Source organism: Bufo gargarizans, chromosome 4 (genome assembly GCF_014858855.1).
Source record: "Bufo gargarizans isolate SCDJY-AF-19 chromosome 4, ASM1485885v1, whole genome shotgun sequence".
Lineage (NCBI taxonomy): Eukaryota > Metazoa > Chordata > Amphibia > Anura > Bufonidae > Bufo > Bufo gargarizans.
The window spans coordinates 282,838,636-282,853,212 of NC_058083.1; the positions used below are offsets into that span (position 1 = coordinate 282,838,636).

A 14,577-nucleotide genomic window follows, 5' to 3' on the forward strand; every position below is an offset into this window, starting at 1 on the left:
ATTTTTTTAGTTTTTTTTTGTTCATGGTAATGCAAACGGATCCGTTCTGAACGGATACAAGCGTTTGCATTATAGGTGCGGATCCGTCTGTGCAGATACCAGCTTTTCCTGCAGGGAATGGGAAGGATTTCTACTTCTCCTTACTGCTGGATCCACATCTGGCTTTGGCTGACTAAGCCTAAACTACAAGGAAATGACCATTAACTCCTCCACTACCCAAGACTACAAACCAAGCAGCTACTAACCCCTTTCATTGTCCCAGACCACCATGGAAACAGGCACTAATCCATTTGCTAACCTAAATTACCATAAAATCCACTATTAACCTCCCTCCTCCTTACCCTATACCATCAGGAAAATTAGTTTATTTAGTAGTAATTAGTCACTAACACTAGAATTGAGATCTTTTGCTATGACATTGCTCCCATTTCTCTTGCTCATCTATACCTAGAGTCCACCAGTGGTAAATTTAGCTGATTGGACACGGTTTGGAAAGAAACCGCCTTGTTTATAGAAGGTCTCACAGCTGACGATGCATATCAGAGAAAAAAACCAAGCCATGAGGAGGAAAGAATCACCTCTGGAGTTTAGAGACAGGATTGTGTGGAGGCACACATCCGGAGAAGGATACAACAATTTTGCTGAACTGAAAGTTCCCAATAGGACAGTGGGCTCCATAATTCGTAAATAGAAGAAGTTTGGCTTCCCCACCAAACTAACTAAGGTTGATCTGGCCTGTGCGAGATGGGAAAAACTTCCAGAATGTCATCCATTACTGCAGCACTCCACCAATCTGGGCTTTATGGCACAGTGGCCAGAAAGAAGCCTCACCTCAGTAAAAGACACACCTAAAGAACTGTCAAACTGTGAGAAACAAGATTCCCTGGCCTAATGAAACCAAGATTGAATGTTTTGTCTCCAATTCCAAACCATGAACTGCTCATCAGCTGTCCAATACCTCTATAGTGAAGCACGGTGGTGGTAACATCATGGTGTGTGTGTGTGTGTGTGTGTGTGTGTGTGAGGGGGGGGGGGGTTCAGAGGCTTGGGCAGGGAGACTGGTCAGAGTTGAGAGAAAGCTGAATGGAGCAAAGTACAGAAATATTCTTAATGAAAATGTGAACCAAAGTGTTCTGGACCTTAGACTGGTCCTAAGGTTCACCTTCCAACAAGACAATAAGCCAAGACAACACAGGGGTGGCTTAGGGACAACTCTGTTAATGTCCTGACTTGAACCCAATCAAACATCTCTGGAGCCACATGAAAACTTGTCCACAGACGGTCCCCATCCAAACTGACAGAGCTTTAGAGGATCTGCAGAGAAGAATGGCAGAAATTCCCCAAATCCAGGTGTGCAAACCTTATGCTAGTATAACCCAGAAGACTGGAGGTTCTAATCACTGCCAAAAAGGTGTTTCAACTAAATGATGAATACTTATGTTCATGCAATATTTTCTTTTCAAAATGAATGCTAATTTATTGAACATTCTGTTTTCATTTGGTCATTATGGGGTATTGAGTTTAGAATGATGGGCAAAAACTAGAAATTTTATATTATTTTAGCACAATGCCATAACAAAATGTGAAGAAAGTGACTGGATGTGAAGACTTTCTGAATGCACTGCATGCTTCAAGAGATCTTAAATTGTTCTACATAAAACTAGAAGCCCGACATCCTTCAACACTAACATATGAGAAGCAGAATACACAATGCTCTTTTTCTCTCTAATGTCTGTGTCTTGCAGATATATGCATTTCACAAGGTAAAAAGAAATTGCCAGAGCTACCCTCCAGCAAATGTTAGGAGGTCAGTGCTCCGCAGACTGTAGGAAAACAGGCAGCAAAGATGTTTATAGGGTGGATTCAAGCAGGTACGAAACAGCGCTTCTTTTTATCAATTGTTTTACCAGGAACGCCACTAAGTAGAAAATGACTGCATCAAAGGATACAAAGCGTTTTTCCCACATTCAAGGCTAATTGAATGTCTGTCTTTACCAGAATACGCATAGCAATTAAAACTGAAGTCTCATCTCAAAATGATATCCTTGGAATAAAGCATATACTAATGTGCTGTGTAATCTCATTTCCTTTATATCAACCTTTACTGCGCTAGAGTTTGCTAATAATACATAAATATATATTTATTCACACACACAACATTTTTTAACTGCCGCGCGCGATGACAATATTGCTTGTGCTTTATGCTGTAGTCTTCTTATATGCTCTCTGTCTTGGAAGACACTTGCAGCTAATGAAATGTGCTTTACTGCGATCCTTGGCGAGAAAAAAAAATGAAAAAGAAAAGAATTTGCCAAACAGTCCGGAAACCGAACAGAAGTGTCTGTCTGCAGAACAGCCAGAATTGCAGCAAGAGAGTGGGTGGTAATCTTAAAAGCGCTCAGCGAATGTCAAGGCTAATAGCATAAATGAAGCCGTGAAACCAATGTAGACAATTAAAGTCCTAAAACAAAGCTGATACGAGCTGTAAAAAGGGGGAAATACAGCATACAACAATAAAACATAATCCTAATATAAAACTAAATAAAAAAGGTTTACTCTGCAACTAGGAAAAAAATAAAAAATAAAAAGGCTTTGGTTCCCTTAGAAACTGAACGCGATCTATTCCTTCGACATGCGTTACATTTCCATCCATATGTGTGCTGCTGCTGATGTGGTCTGGGTTAATAGTTTCCATGAAGAACAGTTCTAATCACTGCTCTAATGTCCTTCACTTATAAGCCGTGCCATTAAAAATGGATTGTGAGGACAGACAGATCGCAGCGGCAAACTAGTGTCAGATGCAAGTAAAAATAAATAAAAGGAACCATGGGCGATTAGAAATAAAGGCATAAACGCAAATGGATGAGCAACACCTGCCCCCTATCTATACATGACATATTCGTGGCATTCTTTTCCCAGAACAACCCAGGCTTGACCTGTAACATTTCTTTAGCTGGTGTCAGACAATGCAATCATCAGAGAAAGGGAATCTAAATTTCTCTTAACGTAACCAATGCCTTCTATAGGACACCTAATTGATAGCTGCGAATTTCCCAGCATTTGTACACATGTAGGAAAAATAGCATACACACCATTACCTAGCCTTCAGCCCTAAATCACCCAAGTCTTCAATCATGTACCATTCTCCTGCTTTGCCTTTTTTTTTCCTCCAGACAAAAAGTGGAGACATTTACAGAAACATAAGGCTGGGTCTTCCCTGGAAGTCAATCTGTGCATTTGTCATAGGAAAATGGATGTTCATAATTAAAATTGTGGCAGAGAGCAGAATCTAAACATTTTTCTGCACTGACGCTTTGTGACAAATGATGGATATAAGCGCCGCGACACAGAATGCATATTATTTCTGCTAAACGCAGCTAATAAATGGAAGACTGTCATCATTTTCACTCCGTGCTATATGCTGTTGGGATAACATGCCGCTGATTAAATAGAAATATTAATACAGGGAAACGCAGTACCCAAAATAACATCAGAGATTCCAGTAATATTGAGTGCCACCTCTCACCACCATGCGATGCATTCATGTATAATTTATCGGAACAGAGGAACTCATCTTGATGGGCTGTTATCTGCGGAAACTTCTCTGCCAGCTACTTTCCGCTAAGCCTAAAGCCGGCAAACTCCCAGCTCATGTTTAGGGAATGCCAATGAAAGAAACTGTTTAGCACTGTTAATAATATGATGGATTAGTAATGTCACTGACTAATGGCAGCTGAGAGACTCCTAAAGGTGTGGAATTTTCCATACAGATATCAGACCCCAGTGGAATTGGCACAGTCATTTCGGAACGATATCAGAGCGTGAAGTGTATCTTTCTAGAGACGGTTTACAAGCACATCTTGACACGGATCTCATCACTCACCTTGTTCTCCTGTGTAACAACTATGCTCGCCCCTCCTGGTTTTAGGGGCACTTCTTCCATAGCTCCAAACACATCAGTCTCCACGGAGAAAGTAAGTTCCAGTCCCAGGTCACTAATATCATTATCTAAAATCCACTGCAAGTTCTTTGCGTATTCTGGGTCAATGGAGGCCACGTCCTGATAATTTACTGGGATACCTGCAGTATTAAAGCATGCAGATATTTAGGAAGAGCTTTCTTTCCGTCCAATTTCCTAGGTTAGGTTTATTAATAGGACAAGGCTGCCCTCTCCTGCAGAATTCATGTACTGCAGTTAAAGAAAAGGACTCCCTGCCATTTATATACCTGTATATACCTGTATGCTGGTTATTTATGCCTTACATCGGTACTAGTCACCTCCTATAACTGGCAACAGCATTAGGAGAAGTCTGTGTGTTAAACCAATTACAGCTCAATTTGCTGATGTGGATTCCGAACCTGTAAAGTTCGGGTTCGCTCATCCTTACTTATCGCACATGTCCAACTTCAAGGGGTATACCTATCCTTAAAAAAAGTGATGGTATATCGCTAACATATGCCATTGTTTTTCTGGCCATCCGCTGTACATGACAACTGCAGCACGGTCCCTATTTGAATGAGTGGGGTCAGCCTCATTACCATGTGCAGTCGGGAGTAACACAGAAGGGGCCACAACACAAAATCAGCATCTAAGACCCTTTATTTTTAGGATCTATGGACACCCAGAGGTCACACCACTCCTGATCATAAAGTGATGTCTTAGCCTTACAATATGCCATCACTTTCCATGATGGGAATAACCCTTTAAAAACGTATTCCCACACCGAAGCATTACAGAAATTCTTACAGCACTAACTTATTATTTTATTAATACAATACACTCCTACAATCAGCCTCCTTCAAAGACAAAAAATGGCCCTCCTGAAGAAGCAGAATGATACAGCAGATCAGCCCTTCTTACAGGCAACTTCACATCTTACAATTAAGTTTTCCTACTTGGAAACCTTTCCTTAAAGGGGCGCTACCATCAAGTTTTTATCATATACGAACAGACGTTCTGTGAATATTCTATGTTTGGATAGAATACGGGTGGATTGTTTTCTGGATATATTTTTTGAAGTCACTCCATATATTCTACTTCCTGTCCTGGCTCTTTAACTTCCTCCTTTGTTTGGAATTTTAGCAAACAGCCTTGCTCGACTTTCTAACTCAGACCATTAACTGCAGCCACAGAGGGAAGGGGGATGAGTGACTCAGTTAGAGTATCACACCGATAAGTGATAGGCCTAGATAAAAAAAAAAAAAAAAAAGCCCACAGAAGAGTCTATCAAAAGAATAATAGAGCTGCTATACTGTCATCCTAAATTCTACAACTACTATTATATCAGCAGGTGACATCTTACCCTAGCAGCAGCTGTAAATCCTGTATTAGACTGCCTGAATTTTCGTCAAATAATCGCTAACGAGCGTTCGCATGAACGCTCATTAGCGATCATTTGGAAGTGCAATACTGCCGCCGATTGCTCGAGGAACGAGCAAACACTCGATCATCGAGCAATACAAATCTTTTCACATGCTTAAAAAATACTTATAATTTGCAGGCAGCAGATCGTGGGGATGAGCGATGGCATAGCGAGTAATAACCGTGCTTCCCTGCTGACAATTTCTCTCTCTGTGCTGCTACACAAGGACAACATTTTTGTTGCATTCAATTTTCAATGGCATAGTACTGCCGAATGAAGAAAGTCGATGAATATGGAGTTAAAAAGATATCACTTTCTGACGGAAGTATACCTTTAAAAATTGTAAAGCATTCGAAAACAGCAGTGTGTGAACCCAGCCTTACAATGGTCGTGGAATTGGGACTTTTTCTCCACAATATTTTTGCAGCAACCATAGTACATAAATAGAAATGACCAAGTCATATATTTTACAATAAAGCACATACTAAGTTGACATTTAGAGTCTCTACAGATCACAAGTTAGCCATTACTAAATTATTATATGTTACAGGTAAATCCATAGCTAAGCACTGGATACAGCCGACTCCTCGGACTGAGTCGGAATGGGTTAACATTAGGGATGAGCAAATAGACTTCGGATGAAACAGCCGAAGTCGATTTGCATAAAACTTTGTTTCGATACTGTAAGGAGCGAGCGCTCCGTACAGTATTAGAATGTATTGGCTGCGATGAGCCAAAGTTATTACTTTGTGAAGTCTCGCGAGACTTCACATAATACCTTCAGAAATTGATTTATACTGTAAAACAAACTTTTGCCGAACTCGGGTTCGGTTCCAAGGTACCACTTGGAACCGAACCAGAGTTCGGGAAATGGTTTTTAACATGGTTAATCACATGATTTCCATGGAAAGTGGCATTCATATTAAAAAAGAGGCACTGAAAAGAAATTCGAGAAGCAGTGGAAGACATGGCTGTCTGGCCCTGGTCTGTTATCTCAGAGATTGGTGCATATCTGGAATGGTATAGTTCTTAGGGGATTTGGAGGGCTAAGGTAAAGGAACACAGAGGTACGGATGCTATAAGAAGCTATTAGTGTAATAGATTGATGTAATATTTAAATGGGATATCAGGCGACTGATATATTGGAGTGATCATTTCCTTTTTAGGAGAGGGGGTATTGGGATTTTATACTGATCAATGTATGACAGTGTACAATTGATGTGTACTAGTACATTTGCCATAAATGTGATCGTTGTATACTTTCATTTTTATTCTCATACGAAAAACAATAAATAAGATCGGATTCAAAAAAAGTTGACATTTGGAAGCATGACTGTTCAGCAGAGTGAACTAGACGTTACCTTCAGAACTAGAGAAGGTCAGCAATAAACACAGACGTCTACATGTCTATCCTTGTTCATACTAAGTAATAAAAGCATTCCATGTACAGCTAACAGCTAGCTAGAAGCGAGAGCTAAATTGCTGCAGACATCAAGTACATACTTAGCCCAGTTCACTTCATCAACCATTGTGAAAAGTAGAAGTCGGTGTTCATACCAAGGATGTGCTTGTAAAATGACCGGGTGAAGTAAATGTTGACCAGCTGTCTGTGATAAAGTGCAAGTCCCAAGATTTCACCAGCAAATCGAAAATAGTTCAAGTGGTCCGGATTTACTGACGAGTTACTATTTGGCTGGAAAGTTGTTCCTAGTCAAGAAGAAAAACAAGAGAATATAGAAGCAATTGAAAAAGCTTTTCTGGAACTCCTATCCTCAGGATACATCATTAATATCAGATTGGCAGGGGCCTGACTCCTGGAACTCCGGTGAGAGCTGCGGCCTCCTCACAGCTTACCAGGTACAGCGTCATGATTGGTATTGCAGACAGGCCCATTCATTTGAATGTGACTGAGCTGTGCCTAGGCCAGTGATGGCTAACCTCCGGCACTACAGACTTGCTTGGCTATTCTCAACTTCACAGAAATGAGTACAGCATGCTGGGAGTCGTAATTTCACCACAGTTGGAGTGCCAGAGGTTAGCCATCACTAGCCTAGGCCATGTGACCGAGGAATGTAATGTCACTGGTCTAGGAAGAGCGCTGTTTCCTCTTCAACCAGCTGATCGACAGGGTGCAAAGGAGTCTGACCCCTTGCCGATCTGATTTTTGGATAAGGTTTTGAGGCAGATCTGCCTGCAGGATTTTTTGCCTAAGTCAGAAGTGGATTAGAAAAGAATCGGGAAAGTAAAGGAAGGATTTCTACCTCTTTCCCGGTGGATCCACTTCTGGCTTTGGCTGAAAACCCTGCAGGCAGATCTGTCTCAAAACCTCGTCCAAAAAACTCTGTGTGGCCATACCCTAAAAGTTATTCAAACATAACAGAATTTAGGGGATAGGAAGAGAATGGTATAAGACAGGGATCAGCAACGTCCTGCACACCAGCTGTTCTGAAACTACAACTCCCAGAAGGCCCCTTTAACTTCCATGGGAGTTACAAGAACAGCCAAGTAATTGTGCATGCTAGGAGCTGTAGTTTCACAGCAGGTGGCGTGCCGAAGGTTGCCGATACCTAGTGTAAGATAACAAAATAAGAATTTCTTATTATTGCTGCTGGTCCAGTGCTCCATACCAGTCTTTGTTTATATGACTGCAGCGAGGACATCAAATTGACAAGTGACAAATGCATCCAATCAAGGGACTCAAAAGGTACACTGTTGAGGCCAGTGATTGGCTGTAACCATCAGGTGATGCTGATTTGCCAGCGCTGCAGTGCTGTAAGCAAAGACAGTCAGGGAAGACCGATACGTCAGTGATGGAATGGCAGGCGATTCAACAGGCAAGTAGTCATCATCTTGGACCATCCCCTGAATATTCCCAAATGTTTCTAATCTCAGACAACCCTTTCATTGTAACCACATAGTCATCTGTGAATACCTACCATCTGCAGATTGTGTGAAAAGAGCATAGTCAGGATTGATGATTTCAGAAGACAAAATATCAAACCACTCCCGTACAACTCCTTGTCCCTGCAATGCAAATTTATATACAGAAGTAGTCAGAAAAGTTACAACTGAGATTTCATAATTGCTTATGACAAAGTGGTAGGCTTTGGATCACACAATCATGGATGCAGACTGGTGCAAATCAGTAGTTTCTGTTAAAGGATACCTTGCATTTTTACAAACATGTCATAGTGACACGTCAAAAGGTTTGATCAGTGGGGGTGCCGATGCAGAGCCCCTTAATTTCTGACATATCATAGTAGAATTTTAATAAGTGGGGGCCACAGGAGCATAAGCGCTGGAGTCACAGGGATTTAAATAGTGGTCGATTTTATTTATTTTTTATAACATTTTCCATAGCTAGCTTAATTACTTAAAGGGAACCTGTCATGTGGATATTTGATTATAATCTAACTAATTATATACAATCATTAACTACTAAAAAGTGCCTTAGATGTATTGACTTACTGGTGTGACAGATGGTTACCTCATAATATACACACAAAGATGCCGCATGCTAACGAGCTGATTTGAGTCCAGCGTGAGGTCAGTGAGTCCAGCGTATATTTAATTCAGAGCTATAGCCACTCCCCTGCCCACCTGCTGCTGATTCATATGGAAAATAACTGTCATTCAGCAGCATGTAGGCGGGGAGAGTCAGGAGCTCATAAATATTCATGACTCATCATTATCAGCTGGAGCTTTTCAATACAAGATGTTGGCAGATTGACTGGGTCAATTAAAGAAAGTGACCCAGAATTTTGCTAAGGGAATCAGTCACTTTCATTATGTTGCCCTTAGTTAGGACACCATAAAACTGGTGACAGGTTCCCTTTAAAGGGGTTGTACAATCTCAGACATTGGGGTCATATCACTAGGATATTCCTCCAATGTCTGATAGGTGCAGGTCCCAAAGAACGGCGTCAGCAAAGACCTGGAGGGTGCTCTGAGCCGGCGTGGCCACCCTCTATTCATTTCTATGGGAGCGCCGAAAATAGCTAAGCGCTGGTTCAGCTATTTCCGCCAGCCCCGTAGAAGTTAATGGAGCGGTGACTGTGCTTGCGTGGTGCTCCTCCCATTCATTTCAATAGGACTTCCGGAAATAGCCAAGCCTGCTGCTCGGCTATTTTCAGCACTCCACAGGAATGAATGGAGGGCGGCTGCGCGTGCGTGGTGCATCCTCAGGGACTTTGTCAGCTCTGTTCCAAGTATAGGTGCAGGTCCCAGAAGTGGGGCCCACACCTATCAGACATTGGCGGCATATCGTTAGGCGATATGCCCCCAGTGTCTACAATGATACAACCCATTTATGCTCTTGAACATCCTGTTTAAAGGGGGTTTTCCAAAATTTGGCAGAGAGCAGGGTGCAGTGTAAAATAAAGAAAAAAACCTTCCACACTTTTTAAATGCCCTGCAGCTCCCGGGCCGCAGCTCAGGTCCTAAGTTGACCAAGTTCTACATTAATTTACAAGATGTGATCAGTTACAATCCGATAAAACCAGTTAGCGATATAGACTATTCTATAGCTTTACACTGCTGGAGATTACACCCATTTAATTCCAGCCAGACAAGATTCCCTCTTGACTTTACGCTGATCTTACAATGGACAGTTGATCACAGGACCATTAATATATTTGTACAAACCGATCATGTCCTCCCTTCATGTCCCTCCTCTAGACTAAATAAATACACATTTTCCACACAACAGAGGGTCTCCCTGCTTGCCGTCTGAAAGTTCCCCAATACTTTAAAGGGGTTGGTCACCCCTGGGGACCTTCACTACAGACCCCCACCCAGCGTGTCCAGACCCACAGTGGTAATCATACTTACCTGTTCTTCACTGATGCCCCACCGATTCTGCAGGTCTCAAGTGTCCCTGCGTCAACATCCAGTTTGATACAGATCACGTGACCACTGCAGCCAATGACTACCCACAGCAGTCACATGATCCAGTGACATGACACATGGGTGACAAATGACTGCTCCAGCTAGTCATTGGCTGCAGCAGTCACGTGACACACGTTAAAACCAGATGTCGATGCAGGGAAACCCGTGACCTGCAAAGCCGGCTGGGCATTGATAGGCCCGAAACCCAGCGGCAGGGATCAATTAAGTATTATTACCACCTCAGGTCCAGGCATGCTGGGATAGCGGAAGTCTATAGACAAGGTCCAAATGGGGTGAACAGTCCATTTAAAAGGTTGTCCCAAGATCTAAACATGTCTACAGAACAGTGGATAATTGTCCAATTGGTGCGGGTCCATTGGCTGGTAATCACCAGAGCAGGGGTCTAGTGTCCTCCTGTATGAATGGACAGGTGATCAAGCATACACGCTGCCACTCCATTTATCTATATGTGACTGCTAGCGATACGTAGCTGAGAACAGCGCTCAGGTATATCCCAGTCATCCAATAAAGATGCAGGGAGTGGAAGCGTATATGCTCAACTGCTGTTCCATTTATATGGAGACAAAGAACTCCTATTTTTGTGACTGGTGGGGTCCCGAGTTCAGAATCTTCTCTCCTATAATATGCTATTGTTGTCATAAATGACTGGAAAGATTAACTTTAAATGGACAACTTAAAACAGAATCCAAACTCAAAAAAATAACCACCACCAAAACATATTCTCCCTATGTGTCTTTGGTTTTTGCTCTTGTTTCATTAGATATGACATTTGAAGACCATGAAAAATTCTATAGAAAAGTAGTGCATTGTTCTCTCAGACTGCAGCCATGTCTTCTATCCCCCCCCCCGTACCCCTCTGATGCTAGTGCATATTCCTAAGGAAGTTTAGGAAGAGGAGGGTGGGTTTAGTCTGGATAATGTATGCTTACACAGCGAAATGTGGCCATTTTTTTTAACAGAATCTTCTAATTAGTAATTAGTACAAAATAGATTTGTTAATAGTGCCAGCCACAGTGCATTTTAGTTCTTATGTTTGTGGTGCTGAATTTGTTTTGCTACAGTTGTATATACATAGTACCAGGCATAGTACATACAGCTGAATAGCTAATCTACCCAGTTACAAAGTAATGATAATTCCTCCCTTCACTGCATAAGGGTGCTTTCACACTTGCGTTTTTCTTTTCCGGCATAGAGTTCCGTCACAGGGGCTCTATACCGGAAAAGAACTGATCAGGCATATCCCCATGCATTCTGAATGGAGAGTAATCCGTTCAGTTTGCATCAGGATGTCTTCAGTTCAGTCGTTTTGACTGATCAGGCAAAAGAGAAAACCGCAGCATGCTACAGTTTTACCTCCGGCAAAAAAAACTGAAGACATGCCTGAATGCTGGATCAGTCCTTCCGTTCTGCGCATCCGCAGACTGAAAAAAATAAATGCCGGATCAGTTTTGCCGGATGACACCGGAAAGACGGATCCAGCATTTCAATGCATTTTTTTCGACTGATCAGGCATTTTTAAGACTGTTTAGGATCCTGATCAGTCTTACTAATGCCATTAGTTAGCATACATTTTGCCTGATCTGGCAGGCAGTTCCGGCGATGGAACTGCTTGCCGGATCTCTCTGCCGCAAGTGTGAAAGTAGCCTTATTGTGCAGCTCTGCCTTTCAGCAGCTTTAGAATGCTGGGTAACATGTGGAGGTATTCTGGAGATCAAACTATAAATATAGTATGTACTCACAGTTGTCTTGATAGCATATTTACGTATATAGTGTATACAATATACCAAATGTGGCCTCCCTTATATATCTCTGCAGAACTTGTTACCCAGACTGCTGAATTCCAGAGTTATGTAGAGATACATTCCTTCATAAAGCTGAACCAACTTGCTGTTTGGGGTTCTGGAAGTGCTGGGTGACAAGCTTGTAGAGCTGCATTGGTGACAACAGATTAAGTTCCTATGGTACCATAGGATAGATTCACACAATATATAAGGTTGGCATTGTGTGCATTTTATTTAAATCAATATGCCCCCCCCATCACCACCCCACAGAGATGGTTACCCAGTTTTCCCAGACTGCAGAATGCCAGATCAGCCCGTTTATGAATTGGTAAATCCCCTTTATTGTACAAAACCTAACTGGATTTGCTATCCAGGAGCCTGGGAAAGCTAAGAAAGAATCCCAGTAAAAAATTCTCCATGCTCTAGCATAGCTAGAAAGATTTGTCATTCAGGTTCCTGGAAAGCTGGGTAACCAATTATGTGGAGCTGTAATAGCTACTGCTAAATACTACCTCTACCTAAATCAATCCTTCTCCTCATTCCCAAACAGTGCCATAGCCATGCGCTTTTCAGGCTTCTGGGAAAGCTGTTTGACCACTACGCGGAACTGTAATGGACTGCAGAATATAAAATCTACCAAGATAAAACCCCATCCCTCACTCCTAAATAGTTCCATAGTTAGGAAACTTGTCTGCGTTTCTGTCATGCTGACTATACAGTAACAGCAAAGCTGAACTAATATTGACATAGGTGCACACAAATTAAGAGGGCACATGGACAAGTAAAAAAATGTATCCCAAAAAATAACAGCCTGTCACGACTACAAGATTCATGTTGTAGTCACATTCATAGAAATCATGCTCCTTATATATAACTACAACGTGCCTCCTTTGCCAGATCAGCTAAGATGTCCAGAGAAATAAGCAGCACACATGTAGCACTGCTGACCTCTGTGTAATCAGCATTTCCTCACCTGCAAACATGCTGGTCATACAGTAACAGCAAAGCTGAACTGACATTGACATAGGTGCACACACAAATTCACAGGGTGCTTGTACGAGTCTAAAAAATAAATTAAAAAAATTCCCCCAAAACAGGCCTTCACATCTACAAGAATCATATTGTAGATACACTGATCCAAATCATATCCTGCATATATATCAACTACAGTGTTCCATCATTAGCCAAAGCAGCCGCGATGTCCAGAGACATAAGTAGCAGACATGTAGTGCCGCTGATCGCTATATAATCAAGAAACAGAAATGCTGATTATACAAATATAACCCAGACAAGGGTTTGTAGCCAGTCAATGAGAGAAAATGTCTGTTCTAACTGGAATCTTTTCCATCTGTCAGAAATATATTAGATCTTCCGCTCTTGCGATAGTTGCTATTAGTGAAGCGTGTAAGGCTCTGCTCACGTTTTTGTACTGTGTTTAACATATTGCAAATAAATGTAAAAACTGCAACCCTCACCTGTAAAGACTTCTCGGGTAGACTGTACATATAATTGATGTCTGGATTTTATTCCTAATTAATAAAGAACTTTTTATGGGAAGCTGGACTCAACAATAATTTTTTTTAAACTTTGGTATGTTTAACATATACACATGACTTATGCATTAAATGACTCCCTCAGATAGGTGTCATACAGAGGCATCTGTCACCATAGGATACCATACATCGAGTCAGCCAAAGAGTAGAGCAGAGACTCCTAGCTATATATGGAGTCAGAGTAGGGACTCCGAAAGCTGAGCTGGAGGCGTAAATGCTACTCCTGTTGAGTGTGTGAGGTCATGCATGTGCACCTAGCTGTTCTGTAGCCAAAGATGGAGAGGACTGGGGGAAGCAGAAAGTTATTTGTCTGCAAGAGCTCTCCTAAAATGCTGTGTGTGAGCACTATGGATTAAATCTATATATCTTTTTACAGGATTTAGTGTCCCTTTAAGATACTCTAAAAGACTAAGACATACCATGCCTTCTTCCCCATGGAACCGCACAGCAATCCCCTGCTTCAGCTTTTCACTATTTGATTTAAAGACCACTTCACAGCTACTCCTAAAAATAGAATCTAAAGATGTAAAAGAATTAATCACGCTCTCTGTAAAACTAAAATATTACATTTGAAATCAGTTCATATTAATAAAAAAATCCATACCTCTATGAACCAGCAATATGTCGTTCTCACCGACAGGCCTGTGCACCATATCAGTATCTGGCTGCCCAGCAAGGAGGTGTTCATAGAACCATTCACAGCGCTCCTTAAAAGACTGAAATGTAAAACAAATTAAGGTACAGCTCTGTCAGCAAATAGTTTGCAAGGTCTCAGACATAATTCTTAGAAATGTTGGTATTTCTTCTTTTACACATGAACTATATTAACGGTTGGTGCTTTAAAATGATATTACAATACCGGTTGAGGAATTATAATAGGCAATTGTTAGGCTCTGCTCACTCTTTTTTTATCTATACATATACTTTACAGTTAAAACCAGAAGTTTACATACACTATATAAAGACAAATGT

General features: G+C 41.5%; 1 protein-coding gene across 4 annotated transcripts in view; it reads right to left on the reverse strand.

Annotated features, from left to right (window-relative positions):
• Positions 1-14,577, reverse strand: part of HACE1 (HECT domain and ankyrin repeat containing E3 ubiquitin protein ligase 1) — a 99,566-nt gene that overhangs the window by 32,910 nt on the left and 52,079 nt on the right. For all 4 annotated transcript variants that reach the window (XR_006388640.1, XM_044289566.1, XM_044289565.1 and 1 more), the window contains exons 15-19: positions 14,210-14,321; positions 14,025-14,122; positions 8,300-8,387; positions 6,921-7,070; positions 3,884-4,080 (exon numbers count right to left, since the gene is read on the reverse strand). Coding sequence is in view for 3 of the 4 variants with exons in the window: in XM_044289566.1 (XP_044145501.1) it covers positions 3,884-4,080; positions 6,921-7,070; positions 8,300-8,387; positions 14,025-14,122; positions 14,210-14,321 (645 nt within the window). In the remaining variant the exon portion in view is untranslated. The remainder of the gene's footprint in view (positions 1-3,883; positions 4,081-6,920; positions 7,071-8,299; positions 8,388-14,024; positions 14,123-14,209; positions 14,322-14,577) is intronic.